Below are 20470 nucleotides of genomic sequence, written 5' to 3'. Positions count from 1 at the left end.
TGAGGATGGCCACTCCTGCTTGCTTACGAGGACCGTATTCGTGGTATATTTTTTCCCATCCTTTCACCTTCAGCCTGTGTATGTCTTTTCCAATCAGATGTGTCTCCTGGAGGCAGCATATTGTTGGATTTGTTTTTTTAATCCATGATACCAGCCTATGTCGCTTTATTGGAGAGTTTAAGCCATTAACATTCAGAGTTACTATTGATATATGGTTTGTACTTCCAGCCATGTTTGATTATTTATCTTTTTTTTTTTTCTAATTTAGTTTGTTTCTCCATGATTATCTTTCCCCTCGCCCTCTGTCTTTACCGAGGCACTTCCCACTGATGGCTTTTGTTATTGTATTTCATTTCTTCCTCATGTAGTGTTTTGCTCAAAATGCTTTGTAATACTGGTTTTCTGGCTGCAAATTCTTTTAACTTTTGTTTATCATGAAAGATTTTTATTTCGTTGTCATACCTGAAGCTTAATTTTGCTGGATACAGAATTCTTGGTTGGCATCCATTGTCTTTCAGTGTTTGAAATACATTGTTCCATGACCTTCTTGCTTTCAGCGTCTGTGATGAAAAATCCGTTGTTAACCTTATTGGTTTACCCCTGAATGTAATCTGTCTCCTTTCTCTTGTGGGTTTTAATATTTTCTCTTTGTTCTCTATATTGGATATCTTCATAACAATGTGTCTTGGCATTGGCCTACTGTGATTTTGTGTGCTCGGTGTCCTGTATGCATCTTCAATTTGTATATCTGTTTCCTTTTTTATTTCAGGAAAGTTTTCTGTAATTATTTCATTCAGCAGGTTACTCATTCCCTTGGTTTGAATCTCTGTACCTTCTTCTATCCCGATGACTCGTAAGTTTGTTTTTTTTATGTTGTCCCATAACTCTTGGATGTTTTACTCATGATTTTTTACCAGCCTTTCTGAGTTGGCTAGACTCTTTTCAAGATAATATATTTTGTCTTCATTATCTGACGTTCTGGCTTCTACTTGCTCCACTCTGTTAGTGATACTCTCAATTGAGTTTTTAATTTGGTTTATCGTTTCCTTCATTTCTAGAATTATTGTTTCATTATTTTTTATAATCTCTATCTCCTGATGAAGATGCTTAACTTCTTCTTTTATCTGTTTATGTAATTCATTCTCAATGTGTTCTTTCGCTGCTTGAATTTGCTGTTTTGTATCCTCTTTAAGGTTCCATTCCATCTGTCTAAGGTGTTCCTTGAGTTCTTTATATGACCATTTTTCTGATGACTCTAGGTCCTCCTGAATATTTAGGCTGTCCTGCATTGTTTGTACTCCTTTTCTTCCTTGCTTTTTCAAGCTGCTCATGTTATTTCTTGCTCTGTTTGACTGCTGAGTTACTGTTTACTCCTATAAATTTATTTGATGCTTGGGAGGAAATGTATTAGAAGGGAAGGGAAGAAGTCACTAAAGAGAATGAGAGTAAGCAGGTAGAATTCAAGGAAGGGGGAATAAGAAAATTGAAAAGAAATGAAAAGACAAAAGAAGAAAAAAATAGGAAATAAAAAAAGAAAAAAAATTTTTTGTTATTTTTTTTTAAAAATTTAAAATTAGAAGAAAAAATTTTTTAAGAAATTGTAAAAAAAAAAAAATTTAAAAAACAAGAAAGAAAAATGAAAATGAAAGAAAAAACCCAAATCAAAAAAGATTAAAAAAAAACTAATAAATGCAGTCTTAGAGTTTGATTAACTTTTCTTCCAGTAGGTGGCGCTGTGCCCACCAGGCCAAGTTTCTCCTGTCAATACGCCGGAACCAATCACTGTTCAGCAGCTCCTCCTCCCAGACTGGGCAAGTCTCCAATCCTGAGTGCCTAGGGCCTCCTCTTGTGTCTAGTCACTTCCCCACTTTTCCTCTAGCCAGGCCCCTCTCACGGGTGCCGCTCACCACAATACTGTCTACACGCCCCAGAGCTTGGGGCTGAGAATCCTCAGCGAATTTTACTTGCCCTCCGGTAGCCATGCCCCCGGTAGCTGGTTCAAGAGTCCTCAGTTGGTGGGAGCGGTAGCCGGGAGTTCCGCGCAGTGGGTCCTGCGCCACGTCTGATTCCCTCGGTTTGGCTATCGCGCTCACGGGAGAGCTGGGAGGGGCCCTTATGGGAGAGGTGGGAGGGGCCCTTAAGGTTTCCCCAATGTGTGGAGAGGGAAGGCTAGGGGATTACACACCTGTAGCCGCAGGTTTCAATGCAGTTATCTCCTCCGCGGCAGTCTGGTGAAGTCAGTTCTCTGCCATGGTGGTATCTCTTGCAAATGGCGACAGTTCGTTTCCCTTTGCCGGGTGACCAATGCAACGGTTGGGTCCTTACTGTCTCTCCCAAGCCCCGTTTCAAACCTGTGGCCACTACCTATGAAGGCTCGGTTGGCATTTACCTCCGTAGGAAAAGAAGGGCCGACCAGTTGTTTCAGCTGGATGGATTAGTGCTGAGTCACAGCTGTTTGTATGCAGGAAGCAGCTGAACGGGAGCTTGAATTCAGCCGATCCGGGCTCAGTGTGTGTTCTGAGAGGCCCAGACTGTTCGCCCCAGATCCACGTCAGTTCAGCATTGCCTAGTGATCCTGAGCAAACAGAATTTAGATTGTTTACGACTCCCTATGCCCGCACAGTTGAAGAGATCAGAGACTTGATCTCTCCGCGCCTGCCGCCATGTTGGAATCTGCTTTGATCTCTTATTTCTTTCCTTCTTCTAACTTGGGGTTTGGTTTGTTCTTTGTTATTTTCCTAGTTTCTTTACATGCAATGATAGGTTTATTTGAAGTCATTCTACTTTTAAAAATATGGACACCAATTGCTATAAATGTCCCTCATAATATTGTTTTTGCTGTATCCAGTAGGTTTTTGTATGTTGTGTCTCCATTGTTTCAATTATTTTTAAAATTTCCTTCTTGATTTCTTCGTTCATCCATTGGTTGTTAAAAGTAAATGGTTAAATTTTATTTGTATAGCTTCAATTTTTTTTCTTGTTCTTGATATCCAGCTTCCTAATATTGTGGTAAGAAATGACAGTTGGAATTATTTAAATTTAAATTTGACCAGATATTGGGAGACCCTGTCATTTATTCTGGATCATGTCCCATGTACTGATAAGAAAATGGGTACTTAGAAGTTGTTGGATGAAATGTTCTGTAGATATATTATATGGATTCAATCTTGGATGCAGTTTGTTTCTTTGTTGATTTTATGGTTGAGTGACATATTTTTGAAAGTAGGGTGTTAAACTCTCCACATGTTATTGTAGTAAAGTCTATTTTTCCCTTTAAATATATTAATAATTGCTTTATATACTTGGGTACTCCAGTTTATGTGCAAGTAAATTGTCATTTCCTCTTGCTGAATCATCCTTTTAACATTATATAATCTTCCTTGTCTCTTTTTACTAGTTTTGATTTAAAGTCTAATTTATCTGATAATTGTTATTCCTGCTTTCATTCAGATTCTATTTGTGTGAAATGTCTTACTATATACCTTCTCTTTCTTTGTGTATCCTTAGAAATAAAGTGAGCTTCTTTTCACTAAGATGTAGATGGTTCCTCTTTTTTAATCCATTCAGGGACTATTTTATAATTGGATTTAATTTATTTAATATAGTTATTGATAAGGTTTTACTATAACCATTATATAGCTTGTTTTATAATTTTATCCTAATTCTTGCTCCTCCTACCCTGACTATCTTCCTTGGTGGCTGTGAATTCCTCTGATACTATGTTCTGATTCCTTATTCTTTTTGGTTTATCTTACATATTTTTGCTTTGGAGTTGCCATGAGGCTTAGAAAAATATTTTGATTATAGCAAGCTATTTTGAAATGATAGAAACTTAACATAATTATAAAGAATACAAATAATACAGCAAGAGAAAATCTACTTATGAGAATTCTCCAGTGGCATTCCATTCTTTTCCATTTTGATTTTGGATACCCTGTTTTTACATCATTCTGATTTCTTTTAACATATTAATATATTTTAATAAAATGAATGCAGATATGAATGTTTTATGCACCACACTTAGAATATTAGAACATTCTGACTTTGTATTATTCTTAACAATAATATTGTTATCTCTATCTTTCTATGTTTTCTTATTAATGTTTCTTTCAGTTTGAAAAACTTTCTTTTGGTATTTTTAGAACAAATATTGTGGAAATATAGTCTCTCAATTTTCATTTTTCTGGTAATGTCTTTATCCCTCCCTCATTGGTAAAGGATGGTCTTTTCTGGCTATAGTTTATTTGTTGGCTTTTCTTTCAGTTCTAGAAAATCTCATGCCACTGATTTCTGTTGAGAAAGTCTAGGATCAGGCAAATTTGGACACACTTATGTTATATCCTTTCTCTAGCAACTTTGAAAATCTCCTTTCACCTTTAGAAGCTTGATTATAATATGTCCTGGGGTAGATTTGGTTGAATTAAATTTAACTGGTTACTTTTGACTTTGCTATACCTGACTGTTTAATCCTTTATTGTGAAGTTTTCTGTTATTTTTGAATGACTTTTCTACCCCTTTGACCTTCTTAGTCCTAGAACCTCAATAACTCAAATATGTACTCTTTTAATACTTTACCAAATCACCTATAAACTTTCTTCATTCCTCTTCATTCTTTTAATTTTTTCCCCATCTGTGTATTTTCAAGTAGCCCATATTCAAGATTACTCGTTCTTTCTTCTGTTTGGCATCCTGCTAGTGACACTTTCTATCACATTTTTAATTTTCCCAAAGTGTATTTTTCAAGTAAAGAACTTGATCTTTTCCAGCTGTATTCATCTCTAAAGATTCTTGTAGCGCATTAAACCTGTGTGCTTTAGGTTACAATATGGCATATACTTCTGTGGGTGCTGGATCTGCCAGCAGACAGTCTGGCACTGGGCTCTAAAACAAAGCCATGTACTAGCTTTCATGCCTGGTTCCCGCTCTGTCACCTAAGATGAAATGAGGGGTGGTCAAAGCTGTCGGCTGCCTAGCCTAACACAGTTCCAGTGGCTCAATCTGTAGGTATTGACCTGGCAGTACAGTTGTGGGACACTGACCTCATGAATTTTCACGACAACAGGCTTGGTAGTGAGTTTCAAGTTCAGGGCCTGGATTTAATTGCATCTTTCTCCATGCTGGGTGGCTTGGAGTTGAGAGACCTCATAGAAGCATCTTTTTTTTTTTTTTTCCCTGCCTTTTCCAGTAGGTTTTATAATATAAAAGCAAACACGTTAGTCTCTCACCTGATTTATTTAGCTTTTGTGAAGGTGGTCTGTTGTGTTAATAGCCATTCAACTTTATTTTCCTATGGAGAAATGATCACTAGAGGCTCTTGCTTTTAGTTACCATCTTGCTCCGTTTTCAAAATGTGGAGGTTCTGATGGAATTGCAGTAATCCCATAACTAAGTATGTGAACAAGTGACATCCTAAAGATATTTGCATCTTAACTTCAGGGATAAACATTGCTTGAATCAATTTTCATGGTTTTATCACATTTTTAATAATATATATAAATTCTCAAAGCAATATATATATTATTTACATAGAAATATATACATGATTATATACATAATTATTTACATAGAAAGCAAAAGAAATTCTTTAAAGAAACTATTAGAAATCAGTGTTTAACATATATTCATATTGTTATCCTATAGTTTAAAATGAGTGAACTAAAGCAATGTGTGTGTGTGTGTGTGTGTGTGTGTGTATATATATATATATATATATATATATATATACACACATACATACATATACATACACACACACATATAATCTTTGAGAATATAGTTACCCAAAATTATTGAACCACGTTTCTCTTAAAATGAGAACTTTGTTAAACTTTTCACTTGTTAGTTTTTTATACAAGTGTATTGTTGCAAAATTCTGCAAAAGAATTGATACCAAATGTTGTTATTTGTAAGATTCATACTCCATTTTCTAAGTTTTAATCACTACTTTCACATACATTTGCATACTAGAGTATTTTTCATAGTCTTATTTTCTCTATTCTAAAAGGAAATTTATAATGATTTACATGTGGGCATGATATTGGTTGCTATTTTAAATGGCCTTTATCATATTTAGATACTGTCCTCCAAGTCTACATAATATAAACTTTCATCATGGGTTATCATTGGAACTTATCAGAATGTGAGAAAAATTCTGGTGATATTTATTAGGGCCGTATTTTAACCTTTTACTGTTATAATCCCTGCTTGGTCAAAGGGTTCCATTTTTATCAGCATTTTGTTTAGGATATTTGAAGTTTCATGAATTATTTACTAGGCTCCTTTGTGTTCTCCATGGCAGTTTATCTCAAGGTTACAAACACACAAAATTAGTGAGATTCTTATCATCTTTATTCAAAAAACAAGAATTGAAAGATTAAAAAAAAACTTATCCTTAGCAGGCAACAAAATTATTTACATAGAAAAGCAAAAGAAATTCTTTATAGAAACTATTAGAAATCAGTGTTTAACAAATATTCATATTGTTATCCTACATAGTTTAAAATGAGTGAACTAAAGCAATGTGTCTTTAAAACAGATGAAGTTCTAAACCAATTGAGCAAAATATAGCAAGCTGTAGAATAATACCATTTGTAAACATTTTAAAATCCAAAATTATGATATTTATGAATACATAATATGTGTGGCTTGAAAATACAAGTTCAAATATAATTTCTAAATCCATGATAACAGAATGAGACCAGGAAGGAGTATTCTTGGGTTCTTGATTGCATTCATAATCTTTTACCTCTTTTAATAGTTGCCAAAAGAGAGATGTAAACAATGATAAAATTCCAGAATTATAAACTCAGTTTATTGTTTCTGGTTATTCTTTAAGACTTTTAAACATTGTTCCTAAGATTTATTTAAAATTTCATAACTTTGTATATTTGGCAAATAAATATTGAGCACAAACAATGAACTGGGCACTCCTCTTTCAGCTGCTCATTAAACATTTGTATCACAGCAAAAATCATTTCCCCACAGAACTTGTGTTTTGGTGGGAGAGATAAACTAAAAGCAAATAGATATTGTGACATCAGAGAAGTGCTTGAAGAAAAATAAAATGGGGTCAAACCTCCATCCCAATTTTCTGGTGCTTCAGCTGTTCTAACAATAAAGTAGTTCCCTGGAGGGACTTGCTGAATGATGATTGTTAATTAATTGTCATATTTCTTTCTTCTTTTAAATCTTAATCAGACTTAATAATTTTCATATTTTTCTATTTCCTCCCACAAAACATCACATAGTGTCAATATCTCAGGTGGATTTTGGATCAATTTTGTATACCTTCTCTGTCATTTAAAAACTTTCTTCCCAGGATTTCTTTTTGTTCTTCTCTCATTATTGCTAGTGTCTTCCCATCCTATTTTGGATACCATATTGAATAGAGCTCAGCTAATACCCATAACCACAAACTTCCATAATCAAGGGATTTCCATGAGCATCTCTGAACTGCTTCAAAACAAATTTTAGACTCCCTCAGAATTTATTCAAAGGACTGTTTTTAAATATATATTTGAATACACAATTTTTTTCTGCAAATATAATAATATACTCCTGTGGCTATTATATTTCAAGAGAGAAATACATAGCTATGTATAATAGAAACTAGGCAAAGATCAATACTCGCTCAGAGTATTAATGCTGGCTTCTTCAGGAACAGCATTTCCAGAGAGATGCTGTTACCTTTTTCTTGTGTTTTAAATTTTTTCAGAAGCCTCTTTTTACATTTTTTCATCCTCAAATTAGAGTATCTATTCTGATAGATTTTTCAGCACAGAAGCAGCCTGGATTGCCCTGCCTGCTGCTTAACTCTTTCTTACTAACAGAGTCTGACTCCACTCATCTGTACTGGTTTGCTCCTGCTGCTGTACACTGGCTTCAGTGACTGGCAAGAAGAAAAAATATATCCTGCAGCTCTCTTCCTTCTAGATGCATCGTCCTCAAGTCTCCTCCTGCCTATAAAGCCTGATGGGAATGCACACTGCCACGTGGACATAACCCTTCTTATCCCACTTCTCCCTGATCATGGTTTTTGCTAGTACTCATGATATATGAATAGTTTTTGGAAGAGAAACTGAGTCAGGCAAAATAGATAATACTAGATACAATAGAAATACTCTTCAGATACTAGCAGGGTTGAAAATTTGGTTTTCAGATTTTTTTCTCTTTTTCTTTTCTTCTTTTTGGTAACTGTCAAGTTTCCAATGATTGACCAAATCCACAAGCTACCTACTTCCTGAATCCTGTTTTTTGGCAGCCTCTCCCACTGTATGGATCTCAAAAGACCTTTTAAGAAGCAGCTAAGTCTGTCAGTGGAAAAAAAAAACCCTTAAACTAAAATGAGACCTGTCACTGAATTCTGCTTAGATGAGGGACTTGTTCAACATGCTTAACCTCAACTTCCTTATGTCTGAAACAAGAGATTGGATCAAGATGTCATTTCCAAGTTTCCCTTGGAAATGACATTCTAAAATAACGTATTTTCAATCCTAAAATATTTCAAGTCAGGAAAGATAAACTTTTCAAAGGAATTCTAAAATGATACCTAACAAGCATAGTGACTTACTTTAAGGATTTGACACTTAAGTCTTATTAACTACTGATTAATTTTTCAGCAATAAGCTTCTACATACTATAGCCAGGGAGACCCATTCATATTAAAGCATCAAAAAAGTATTTAAGGATAAAGCTTGGAGAGCTATGAAACATAAATTCCAGTGAGGCTAAGTTAATTCAAATATTTGGATGATTGCTATGGAGTTTAATATATAAAACAGGGTGTTTAAAATGTGATAATTGTAAATGTCAGCTAAATGTCATAAAAATATAAGATATCTAGACACTGTCTAAAGCAGTTTATTTTTGATTTCTTATCTATTTCTGTCTATTTATTCAAGATTTTAAATTAAATAAAGGAAAATCCAGGCAGCTTTTTTTTCTTCCCTTGATGTAGAAAAAAAATGAAGTTATTCAATAAAGATCATAACATAGTATACACAATATAAGTCATAGCTCCAAGATTAAATATGTTTTGCCCTTTATTAACTTTAACAGGTAATAAACACCTGGACTGCAGTCTCACTGTCTGTAAAATGTGCTTAAAACCATTTAATAACAAAGCAAGACCTTCTATTGAAAGCAGTTGGCACAGTGCCTGCTACATGCAGGTGGTCAAATACTGTAGCCATGGTTATCCCATGAATTCCTGCAAATATACTTTAAGTATGGTAAAATGAAGACAATGAGCAAAGAACAGGGAAGAATTAGTAGGAAAGCATAACAAAGGATAAAAGGAAATAAAGAGTGTAAGTCTCTTTCTGGCTTATTCACCTTCCACCATCTTTGATTTATAGAACTAATGATTTGTAGAATTAGACACAGAATCACTCATACCCAGGGTCCTGGAGCTAAATCTGGAGAAGCTGTAGGGCAGAGCTTTCAGTGACTCTGATATCAGAATAGTTATCTTCTATGGTGCCCAGAAAATGTCCATGAGAACAGATTGAAACCTCTTTGTCACACGCTTATGCAATGTGGTTAACCTATAGAGGTCATTTGAGAAACTATGATATTTTAAAACATGCTGATTGAGAACTTGGAGATAATTATCAAATGTATTATATGGGTAATTATTATAAAATATTTACTGGATCATTTACCTAACAAAGTATACTAAAATTATGGTAGGTGAAAAACTCACTGTGTTAAGGAGCTTATTCTATGCTGTATCAAAATCTGATAGTAATCAGGACCTTTTTATCTTCAAAAGATGCCCTCCTGAATGGACTTCAAATAAGCAGACAATTGGTTCCTTCAGCTTCCTGCCCTTTGCCAATGTTGACTTACATAAGCATTGCTCATTCTTGAAATACTCATGATCCAGTAATGTTGTGACAAAAGACACATTCTAGATACCCATATGGTGATTTCAGACATAGCTAGTCTAATTTTTATCAGCTTAAATAGAAAAGATTATAACAAGCATAGTTTCCAAGTTTTTACTGTATTCATTAAATTGTTAAATACACGAATAAAGAGCACCATAGATTTTCATATTCAGTAATTTGAGAAATATTAATCTTACATATTAACTTTTATTCTAGCAAATAACTGTGTATATACTTCAAATTTCCTTTGTCCCATTTCATTTTTGTCCTAGGATGGTTGACACATTGTAACATACACACATGCTGGATAATCATACTTCTCCAGATGGGAGATAAAATGTATTGCATAGTCTAGCACACATTGCTCATGTCTGACTGATTTAAACTTCTAAAGTTTTAGCATCTGCAAAAGGATTACATGAACCCACTAAAATAAATGTACAGTTGTCAGTTTTCATAGTAATGGAGGACTGTAAAAAAACTGCAGATGAAACAGCACAGCAATATTAATAAACTAAAAGGAAAAATTATGATTCTATCATGACTTTTAAAAACATCTTGTCAGAAACAAACACCAAATTTCTGTCAGTTATAAGTACACAGGGAAATTGAAATGTAGTAAAATTAATACACAGTGTACTATAACTTAAATCATTAGAAACATTAGGAATAAAAGTGTTTTAATTTTACCAAGAGTATTTTGAATGACACTTATTTTTCTTATTGTATAAGGAACAAGCAACTTCTCTGTGCCTTGGTGGGTTGTCATATTACTTCCTAAGTTTGTAACTTTCTATCCTTTCTGCTTTTGGTGTTCTCTCTTGAGGTTTCTTGCTTTGTTTTTGTGGTGCTGGAGATCAAACTCGGGGCTTGGTGCATACTGAGCAAGTGCTCTACCACTGAGCCATGTTCTCATCTGTAACACATTCTCCAAAACGCCTTTTAATTTTTTTTTTAATTTTTAAATTCTTTTTGTTATACATGACAGTAGAATGCATTTTGACATATCATATACATAGAGTATAATTTCCCATTTTTGTGGTTATACATGATGTGGAGTTATACTAGTTATGTATTCATATATGAACATAGGAAAGTTATATCTGATTCGTTCTACTGTCTTTCCCATCCCCGCCCCCCATTACCACTTTGCCATGTCCAATCCAGGGAACCTCTCCTTCTCCCTCCCCACAGCCTATTGAGTCAGCATCCACAATCAGAACATTCTGCCTTTGGTGTTTTGGGATTGGCTTATTTCACTTAGCATGATAGTTCTGAAAGGACTTTTAATGTAAGGATTTTCTATGACAACATATCTATTAGAATATCTTAATCTTGTCCCCATTTATGTCAGTGGACTCAATTCCACTAAGTTTTAGCTGCTATCTAGACACTCTGCAAGGATAACAGAGTCGAGTAATTTTTCAGGGTCAGCAATTTCTTCTATTAACTATTGATAATCTATGCAAATTGCATCCTGACATTATTACTCTTTCTTTGTGGCACTTTGATCTTTTCTAGTCATTTCCCTCTTGCAATTATCCATGTCTGTAAAATATATGGGTTTTTTTTGTTAGTTGTTGATAGACCCTTTTTTATTTGTATGTGGTGCTGAGAATCAAACCCAGTGCCTCATGCATGCTAGGCAAGCACGTTACCACTGAGCCACAACCACAGTCCCAATATATGGGTTTATAACTGGGAAATAAGGTGTCAATACAACTACACATCTTGTCTGTATAAACTGCATAGACTTACAGTGACTAATCATTGTGATTGGTCACTGAAAATGCTCTCCTGTGATTTACATAGTGATTTTTAGACCAAAGAACCAGGCTATGAAGTTTGTACCTTATTAATATATTTTGGTAACTTAAAGTTTTTGTTGGAAGATATTTTAAAATGTAAGAGCTGAAGTTCAGGCATATAGAGAGACCTTGTAAAATGAAGATTTCTTCATATTAAATTAGCAAATATTTAATTGGCCACTTAATATATACTAATAGGATATAGAGTTAATTGTCTTAGAAGAAATATGGATTATTACAGTGCTCTCTCCCCTTCTTCATGGGGAATACATTCAACTCCTTCTGGTGAACGTCTGAATCTAGATAGCATTGAATCTTATGTATACCATATCTTCCTACACATATCTATGATTAAGCTTAATTTTTAAATTAGGCACAGTAAGGTATTAATAATAATTCAAAATAGAACAGCTGTTATTATAGCATGGTATACTCATTATTTAAACCTTATGAACTGTTTTTTTCTGGAATTGTTGATCTAATATTTTTTGGATCACTATAGACCACAGATGACTGAAACTGCAAAGTGAACCCATGGATAAGGGAACTCACTGGAGCTTGTAATAGAAGTTTCCTGACGCTAGAGTACATGGCCAGGGAGGAAAATGTGCACAATCATCTACAACACTGGATATAAGATGGGTGCTAGAGAGAGGCCATGAAAGCACCAACACATAGTTCTAAAATGCAGTTCCAAACAGCATGATCCTTAACATTAAGAGCGATGACCCATTAACTGTCATAAACTCATAACTGTCATAAAACTCTCAGACTTAATTCCACTCTTCAGGTAGTGGAAGCAGCCACTTCTCATCACTATATTTCTTTTAACTAAGCAGTAAACTTCACATTTTTGTTTTGGAAAAAGAACTGTGTATTTTGGAAGTCTAGTAAATGTTTCCACCCAGGAAGTTTCAGAAGTACTAAGTGAGACATTTACCATCCCAGTCCCCATGCAGCTCTGTGTATCTCTTCAGAAAAAAAAACATACAGCATACATAGAATTTACAAGTAAAAAGCTACAAAGGAGCAAATTGGAGAAAACTTAACATTCTCTGTATTTAAAGGCTACACTTTAAAAGGGTTTTGTCACATTTTTTCCTCCAGTTCTGGGGATCGACCCCAGGGCCTTGTGTGTGCTGGCAAACTTTACCACTGAGCTATATATATCCCCAGGCCTTTAGGCACATTTATTTAGCTGTTCATTGTTTCATTTTTGTGATTTTTTTTTAACTAAAATATGTTGATTAAATCTATAAAAGGGGTTCAGGGTGATATTTCCATACATTTTTACAGAGTATGCTTATCAATTTCAACCACCCTACCTTCCCTCCACATACCCTTCACAATCTCTATTCTGTTTTGAGGTAGAATCCTTTGGGATTGCACATATGAGAGAATATGTGGTAACTGTCTTTCTGTATCTGGTTATTTCATTTAAAATTATGTCCTTTAGCTCCATCCATTTTGCTGAAAGTGACAGGTTTTACTTTTTCTTATGGCTGGATAAAACTCCATTTTGTATGTATACCACATTTTCTTTATCCATTCATCTGTTGATACACACCTAGGCTGATTCCACACCTTAGCTATTGTGAAATGTGCTGCAATAAGCATGGGCATGCAGGTGGCCCATTTGTATAATGATTTCATTTCCTTTGGATATCTACCCAGAACTGGGATAGTTGGATCATATGGTGGATGTGTATTTAGTTTTTTCAAAAACCTCCATAATTTTCTCCATAATGGCTACACTGATTTACATTCCCTATAACAGGGTATGAGTTATTTTTTCTCTTCATCCTCATCAGCCTTTTAAAAAAATTTTTGATAATAGCCATCCTGACTGGGGTCAGATGGTAATCATTGTAGTCTTGATTTTCATTTTTTATATAACATCTTGCTCCCATCTCTGTCTCCATTGATCTACCTTTCTGTCTTCCTCTCCCCTACTCCCCAGTCCCTGGAAAGCACTATTCTCAATTTGTAAGAGATCAATATTATAAAATTCCACATGAGTGAAGTCATGCAGCACTTGTCTTTCTGTGCCTGGCTTATTTCACCTAACATAATGATCTCTCAATTACATCCATGTTGTTGCAAATTGCAGGATTTCATTTTTTATGGCTGAATGTTATTCCATGGTGTATATGTGCACTTTCTGTCCACTCAGCTGCTGAACACTTAGGTTGTCTCTATTTCCTGGCTATTGTGAATAGTGCTGCAGTGAACAGGGTTGTTCTGATGTCTTTTGGATGGATTAATTTCATTTCCTTTGGATGTGTGGCCAATAATGGGATTGCTAGATTGTATTGTAGCTCTGTTTGTTTTTTTTTTTAAGTAAACTCCATACTGTTTTTCATAATGACTCCTAATTTATATTTCTACCATGTGCATAAAGGTTCCCTTCAAGTCTTCATCAGTACTTGTTATCTTTTGTCTTAAAAGTCACAAGCTGTATGCATTTTCTGTTTGAAGGAATTTTTTTGCTATCCCTGGTTTCAACAATAGTTTTAAAAAAACTATTGAGAAAATACATTTGACAGGATTGATGTTTTATGACAGTGGCGGGGAGGGGCTTTTCCCATTTGGAGGTCCTTGAAAATCTGACATCTTTATTGTACTCAACGAAGGAAATTTTACAGATAAAAGAATTACAAAGTCATTGAGGGAAAACTCTAGTCCCTTCAAAGATATAATATTATGGTTTAGATAACTATAATATTCATGGGGGTTTTACATAATTTTCATATATGGCATTATTCATGAAACTTTAAGGGATTAAAGTATTAAACACATTCCATTTATTGGGCAGTTATTATGGGCATATAATCCACATTTTTTAAAAAAAATTATTTTTTACCCTTACAATAATGCTTCTATATATGTGGTTTTCTCACCATTTAAAAATAAGAAAATGAAAGTCCACAGAGTTTTAATTAACTGTTAATGAGCAACAGAAAACATATTCAGGGCAGTCTTGTTCTATTGCCACAAGTCTTTGTACCATGTTACATAGAATGAGGCAATCAAGAATGTAATCAAAGATTTATAATGTAAAAATGCAAGAATTTAATAATACAGCTATTTGGACAGGGTTTCATAGAATATGGAAAATGTTCCAAACTTAGTTTTTTTTTTTTTTAATTAAAGTAGGAGGTTCTGAAGAATTAGTTCAATGATAGCAGCAGGTACCAGCAGTGTGGATGGAATAAAAGGCATCCTAGTCAAAGGTTAGGTTTTAAAGTTTGATCCTCAGTATAGTGAAATGCAACTGTGAAGCTCTGCAGAAAAGAAAGATCCATCTTTTATAAAGGTGAAAGGATTTCTTAAAATCCCTGACTATAATCTCATGACTAGAAACTAAATTTTCATCAGCTCTAGAATGAGTTCAACTTTCTAGCATTTCCACTTATCACTCCTGCATCTAAGCTCCATTCATACTAAAATCTTTGCAGTTTCTAGGATATACCTTTCTGCTTTATGCATCTACACTTGTGTATATGCTATTTCTTTTGCTCCCTTTGTCGACAAGATGAATTCCAATTCAACCTTCAAGACCCTCCTTAGGCATGTCCCCCACTGTGGCAAAGCAGTGAATGTTCATATTTTAAGCCCTCCCTACTCCACCAAAACACAAGACTATTGAGGAAATGCTAAAAGCATTTCTGTTTGGAGTTAATGTCCTGATAGGAGCAAATCAATGATATTAACTCCTGTCCCAACAGGAATCAATTGGCACACCCCAAATGGAAGAGAATTTAATAAAGGAACCAGGTACAAAGGCATGGGCAGGATATTAGACAGCCAGAAGGAAAAGTAGACTAACCTCCCTATGACAAAAGTAAAAGGGGAAGGGAAGAAGTTACCAGGGTCAGAAAAGAGACTGTCACCTAACAACAGCTGCTTGAGGAAAATTTGCTTGCAGGATTCAGCCAGCAAAAGGGGACTCCCACAGGACACAGGCTACACATCTGGCCAAAACTGGATGCTAGAATAGAGGGCACCACTGATTGTTCATACAGATTAGTCTGAGGGCAGAGAGCAGGATGGATGAGGTAGAAAACAAATGTGGAGAGCCCAATGAAGGATAACAAACCTACCCACTTTTATGGTTATAATGCATGATATTGTTAAAAGTACAAGCCAATAAAATCCGCCAAAGCAAGCAAGACCAGCTAATTTTTTCTTTTATTATACCCGCATACCCTTAAGGACTAAGTGAAAATCTTTCATTAAAAACTCAGTTCCTCAATTAATAAAAAGTTAACTTTCTACCTTAATTTTTTTTGTTATAAAAAAACTAGTCCATTTAAAATGGGATAAAATACCTAGGACTAGATTTTTTTAAAGCATGATGGGTACATTAAGAAATGTTTTCAATGTACACACACACACACTCAAAAAGACTTGAATAATGGGAAGATACACTTATTGTGTTCTTGAATAGGAAGACTCCATTTCCTAAGGATATCATCAATCCAGCAATGTGGAACTATTCCAAAGATTACTATCAATTTTCGCTCAGGAACCCTGCTTTTTACAGAGTAGACACCCTCCTTACTAATATCATAGTTTGGATCCCTACTGTTTTTGGTGATACTAGAAAATTTGAGTTTTATCAGTTTCATCCACCTTCACACCTGAGCTTTCCTCATCTGTCCTAAATGCAAGCTAAGACAGTGCCTCTAGGAGAAGAGGAGTAAAGTGTGATCTTCTCTGGTGTATACCTTTCCTCCTCCTCGGGGTAGTCTCCCTGGTGTTGGGAAGGAAGGAAAAGGAAGACAATGGAAAATGGTATTTGAACTTTGATGGCAACCTTTAGTGGCCAAAGGTTGTTATCAATTTGTCTTAGGTCATTGACTTTGGGAAAGATGTCCCTAGAGCAGCTGGTGTGAGACTCACTTCCAAATAGTTCCCGTAGGCTTTGGTGGGCTCTCACAAGGCTGGACACTTGGCTACTTATTCCTTCTCAGCCTCTTATAATTTTAATATCCACAGTCCTCTAAGGTACCTGCCTCTGCTCCACCCAGCCTGGCCATCCCTGACAAGAACAGAGCCCACAACGGCCTTTTCCCTACCTCATGTCCAGATCTAGCACATAAAGCCCATTCAGGAACCATCCCCCATACTTGGGAATTATGGACTTCAGATGGTAGTCTGGGCACACTCAGTTTTTTTTTTTTTTCACCCATTTGACTCTGCTCAAGTCAAATATCTAAGTAGACAACCAGTCCTGTAACAAAGTGACTAATCTGGACTGCAGTTTCAGTTTTCTCCCCTTCAGGAGTAGGGAACATTTCCCCTTTTCTTTCCCCACCTTCCAGCAGAGAATAGCCAGCCCCTTTACTTATGCCCAGAATGACTACTTTATAATTTCAATCTATTATCAATTGGCTATGATGGGTAAAGGAGGCCCTAGAAGTGAACAGGCTCTTCCACAGGTCTTCTTGAAAGTTTCTGACCCAAATCCTGATGATTTTCTGAAGTTAGAAACTTAAAGATTTTCAGAATATTTTGTTTTCAGCTTTAGGAATTAACCATTTTATGAGAATATTTTCTATGAAAATAAGATTCTTGTTAATCTCACACATTACAAATGAGAATGTAAAGGGCTACAAACTAAAATTTTGTAACTTTGACAAAGATATTCCACTCATTATCATGAATTAGTATCTTTCACTTATACAAGATTATTCATAGTATAAACTGGAAACAATTGAAAAATGGTTAACTTGTAATATATTCATGTGTTTAATATTAAATATTTGCAAACTTCTTTGATTCATTTTTCAAGCATGTATCTCCATTGAACATTTACTTTGTAGTTAGTGCTGTAGCATTCTCGGTCATAGAAAAGAATATGGCAACTTTATATAATACTGAATAGAATGACCATCATAAATCATTTTAGGTGAAAAGATAAAAGGTAAGATTATTAATTACTGCATGTGCCTTGATTCATGGGGAAAAATGTGTATGTTCAAGGCTGGTGATCTCATTTTTCTAAAGAGAAAACTAAGACTGAAGAATGTAGTAAATTTTATAGGATCACAGAACCAGTAGTGACATAACTATGGCTTGAATTCAAGTTTTATTTGACTCTAAATCACAGGCACTTTCCAATACAACATGTTTAACTCTGAATTAATCTTCACCAGCACAGAGTTGACTACTCTTATTTATGCCATATATACACATTGCGAATGTATCATACATTTACCCTATTCCAATAACACTTTTGTATGTCGTCTTCCTGGACTATTGTGAGCTTCATGAAAGCAAGTGCTCTCCAGAGTCATCTTTGGGTCTCTACTACACTGGTCTGTCAAATCACAGAAAAAATTTTAAAAGAATGAAAGCAATGATGCATCCTTGTATATATGCAGTGACTACAATTTTATTAAGTTCAGAGTAAATCAACTGCAAGTTCATGTAACAGAAATAATGTATCTTATAACTTTTGTAGACCCTATGAGATTTTAGCTCAATAGGCTAAGTATAATTATACCCAAACCTGTATAGAAAACAATTTTTATGATCTACTAATGGAAAGAACCATTTACTTCCAATAACATATTGTAACTCATGCACAGAACATAGACTACTTAATGAACATCTAAAATTCCAGGCCAGTTAACTTCTGCTTACTCGCAGGTCACTCCTCCAAAGATGCAGTGGGTCAGATATCTGTTCACGTGGATGTCGCTGCAACCCCAGGAACTGGAGAGCATAAGGTCACTGTAAAAGGTATGGTTCATGTTCAGATAAATTAAACAACCTATTAAACAGCCATAGCAATAACATGAAAATGTAATGTTTCTCATATCTAATTTTTAAAATATAGGTCATGCTCAATTTCTTCAGAAAACCAAAACAATTATTTAAAACATCTGAATGGTTTAAATACACAGGTATCTAAATTTCCAAACTAGGTACATTCCATGGTTGGTTTTATGATTTTAATTAGAAATTAGTACTATGGTTGGCTTCATAACTTATCAAAGCTAAATGTTAAGTCTGTGAATAGTACGAACCTATCAACTTATTTCTTTCTGTGATTTTCAACAATTTTTTGAACTAATATATGGCTCAATCTATTAGTTTTACATTGTAAAAGCAGTCTCACTGCAAGAATAATTTAAAAGGTAAAATTTGAGTTAGCATTTTACTCAATATACTCATGATCAAAACCATGGTATCCTGATATATTTTAAATTTGTTTTACATAATGTATCTTATAGACTGTAGCTATGTTTCTTTTAGAATATAATAGATAACTGGTAAGAATACAGATAAAGGTGCATGCATATAAAGTGTCTTTTGCATTAGCAATTCCAAGACATTTTCCTAATGATATTATCAAAGCATAAGCAAACAAATAAGAACATTCATCTGAAATTGTTTTCCTGAAATTAGGAAACACCTAAGTGTTTAAAGTGACTGGTTAAGTATAGGTGGTATATCCATACAGTGGAATATATTTGCACCTGAAAAATAATGAAGTAAATGTCCATGATTCACTTTTTAAAATAAAGCTAATGTTTTTGTACTTAAATGTTGAAAATATGCACACTAAAATATTGTCAGTCTGAGAATTAAAATTGGAGTTTCATATATTTCCTATATATTTTATACATATTTCATGATGAACATATCTTAATTTTGATGTGAAAAACACCATGGTCTTACATAACAAGGAATGCTGACTTGTCATTAGTAACAGAAGCCATATCAGTTGTACCTCATTTTTCACCATGCCAGTGCCACACAGTTTAGAAATTCATGTCAGGAGTGCATTTTGGAGAGTAAATTGTTTTTCCTTCAAGGTCACTTCCTTGTTAATGGGATTAGGACACTATCAAATGAAATCACTTTTTTAGAATAAAAATTCAGAATAACCACATGGAGGAAGCTAAGTTTCCACACCTTTATTTGCTAACATAATCCCTTCCCTTTTCCTTTTTGGATTTTAGTGATTGCTATTAATGACCTAAACTGGCAGACCTCAGCAATGTTCCGCCCCTTTGTGGAAGTTTGCCTACTGGGTCCCAACCTTGGAGACAAGAAGAGAAAACAAGGCACAAAGACAAAAAGCAACACATGGTCACCAAAGTACAATGAAACATTTCAGTTGTAAGTCATAAACCTTACTTACTTATTCAAGCAGCCAATGGCTATTCTAAAGTAAAGCCTCTTGGTGTAAGTATTCTGTAGGTTGCAATGAAGAAAGCCCTTTGTTTAGTGACTGTGTATCAAGCAATGTGTAGTTATGAGACACATGACAAAGAGCTTCTGTTACATGTAAGCTATGAATAAAAAAACATGATATTTTTAAGATTTTTGTCATAGGGTAGTAAATACTATGCAGAGAACTTCACAATAAGTACTATGGCTAGTTGCTAGTCAGGAAAGCTTCACTGAATCCTGAAATAACAGTCCTATAGGGAAGAGAGTCCAGAGTGTTTCAGGCCAAGGGAAAGAGCTGATGCAAGGAGTCTAAAACAGAAGCAAGCATGGCTTATTTAATAGGGTAGAGTGGCTCAGAGTAAGATGAGTTTGGAGAGGTATTAAGGGTTTGCAATTGTCTCTCCATAAGACCCTTTGGAGGGTTTTCAGATGAAGGGATGAATATTGAATCTTTAAATGATTATTCTGTTGCGTAAAGGAACGATTACAAGGAACTAAGAACAAACAGGTAAAGATAAATAATAAGGTTATTGTGATTATTATAATGTTATCCTGGCAAGCAATAATATTGACTAATTCATG

General features: G+C 34.7%; 1 protein-coding gene across 1 annotated transcript in view; it reads left to right on the top strand.

The window, feature by feature from the left end:
- The window catches only part of UNC13C (unc-13 homolog C), a gene marked incomplete at its 5' end in the record, with an annotated part of 578171 nt that overhangs the window by 555411 nt on the left and 2290 nt on the right, over positions 1-20470 (top strand). Inside the window, 2 exons of the mRNA XM_081292419.1 lie at positions 18356-18448; positions 19675-19834. Of these exons, the coding sequence (XP_081148545.1) occupies positions 18356-18448; positions 19675-19834 (253 nt within the window). The remainder of the gene's footprint in view (positions 1-18355; positions 18449-19674; positions 19835-20470) is intronic.

The sequence above is a fragment of the Spermophilus citellus genome, assembly GCF_964194105.1.
Source record: "Spermophilus citellus genome assembly, chromosome: 4".
In the NCBI taxonomy this organism is placed as follows: domain Eukaryota; kingdom Metazoa; phylum Chordata; class Mammalia; order Rodentia; family Sciuridae; genus Spermophilus; species Spermophilus citellus.
Note: the sequence above shows the minus strand (reverse complement) of the source record. Positions and strands in the feature narration are given on the sequence as shown.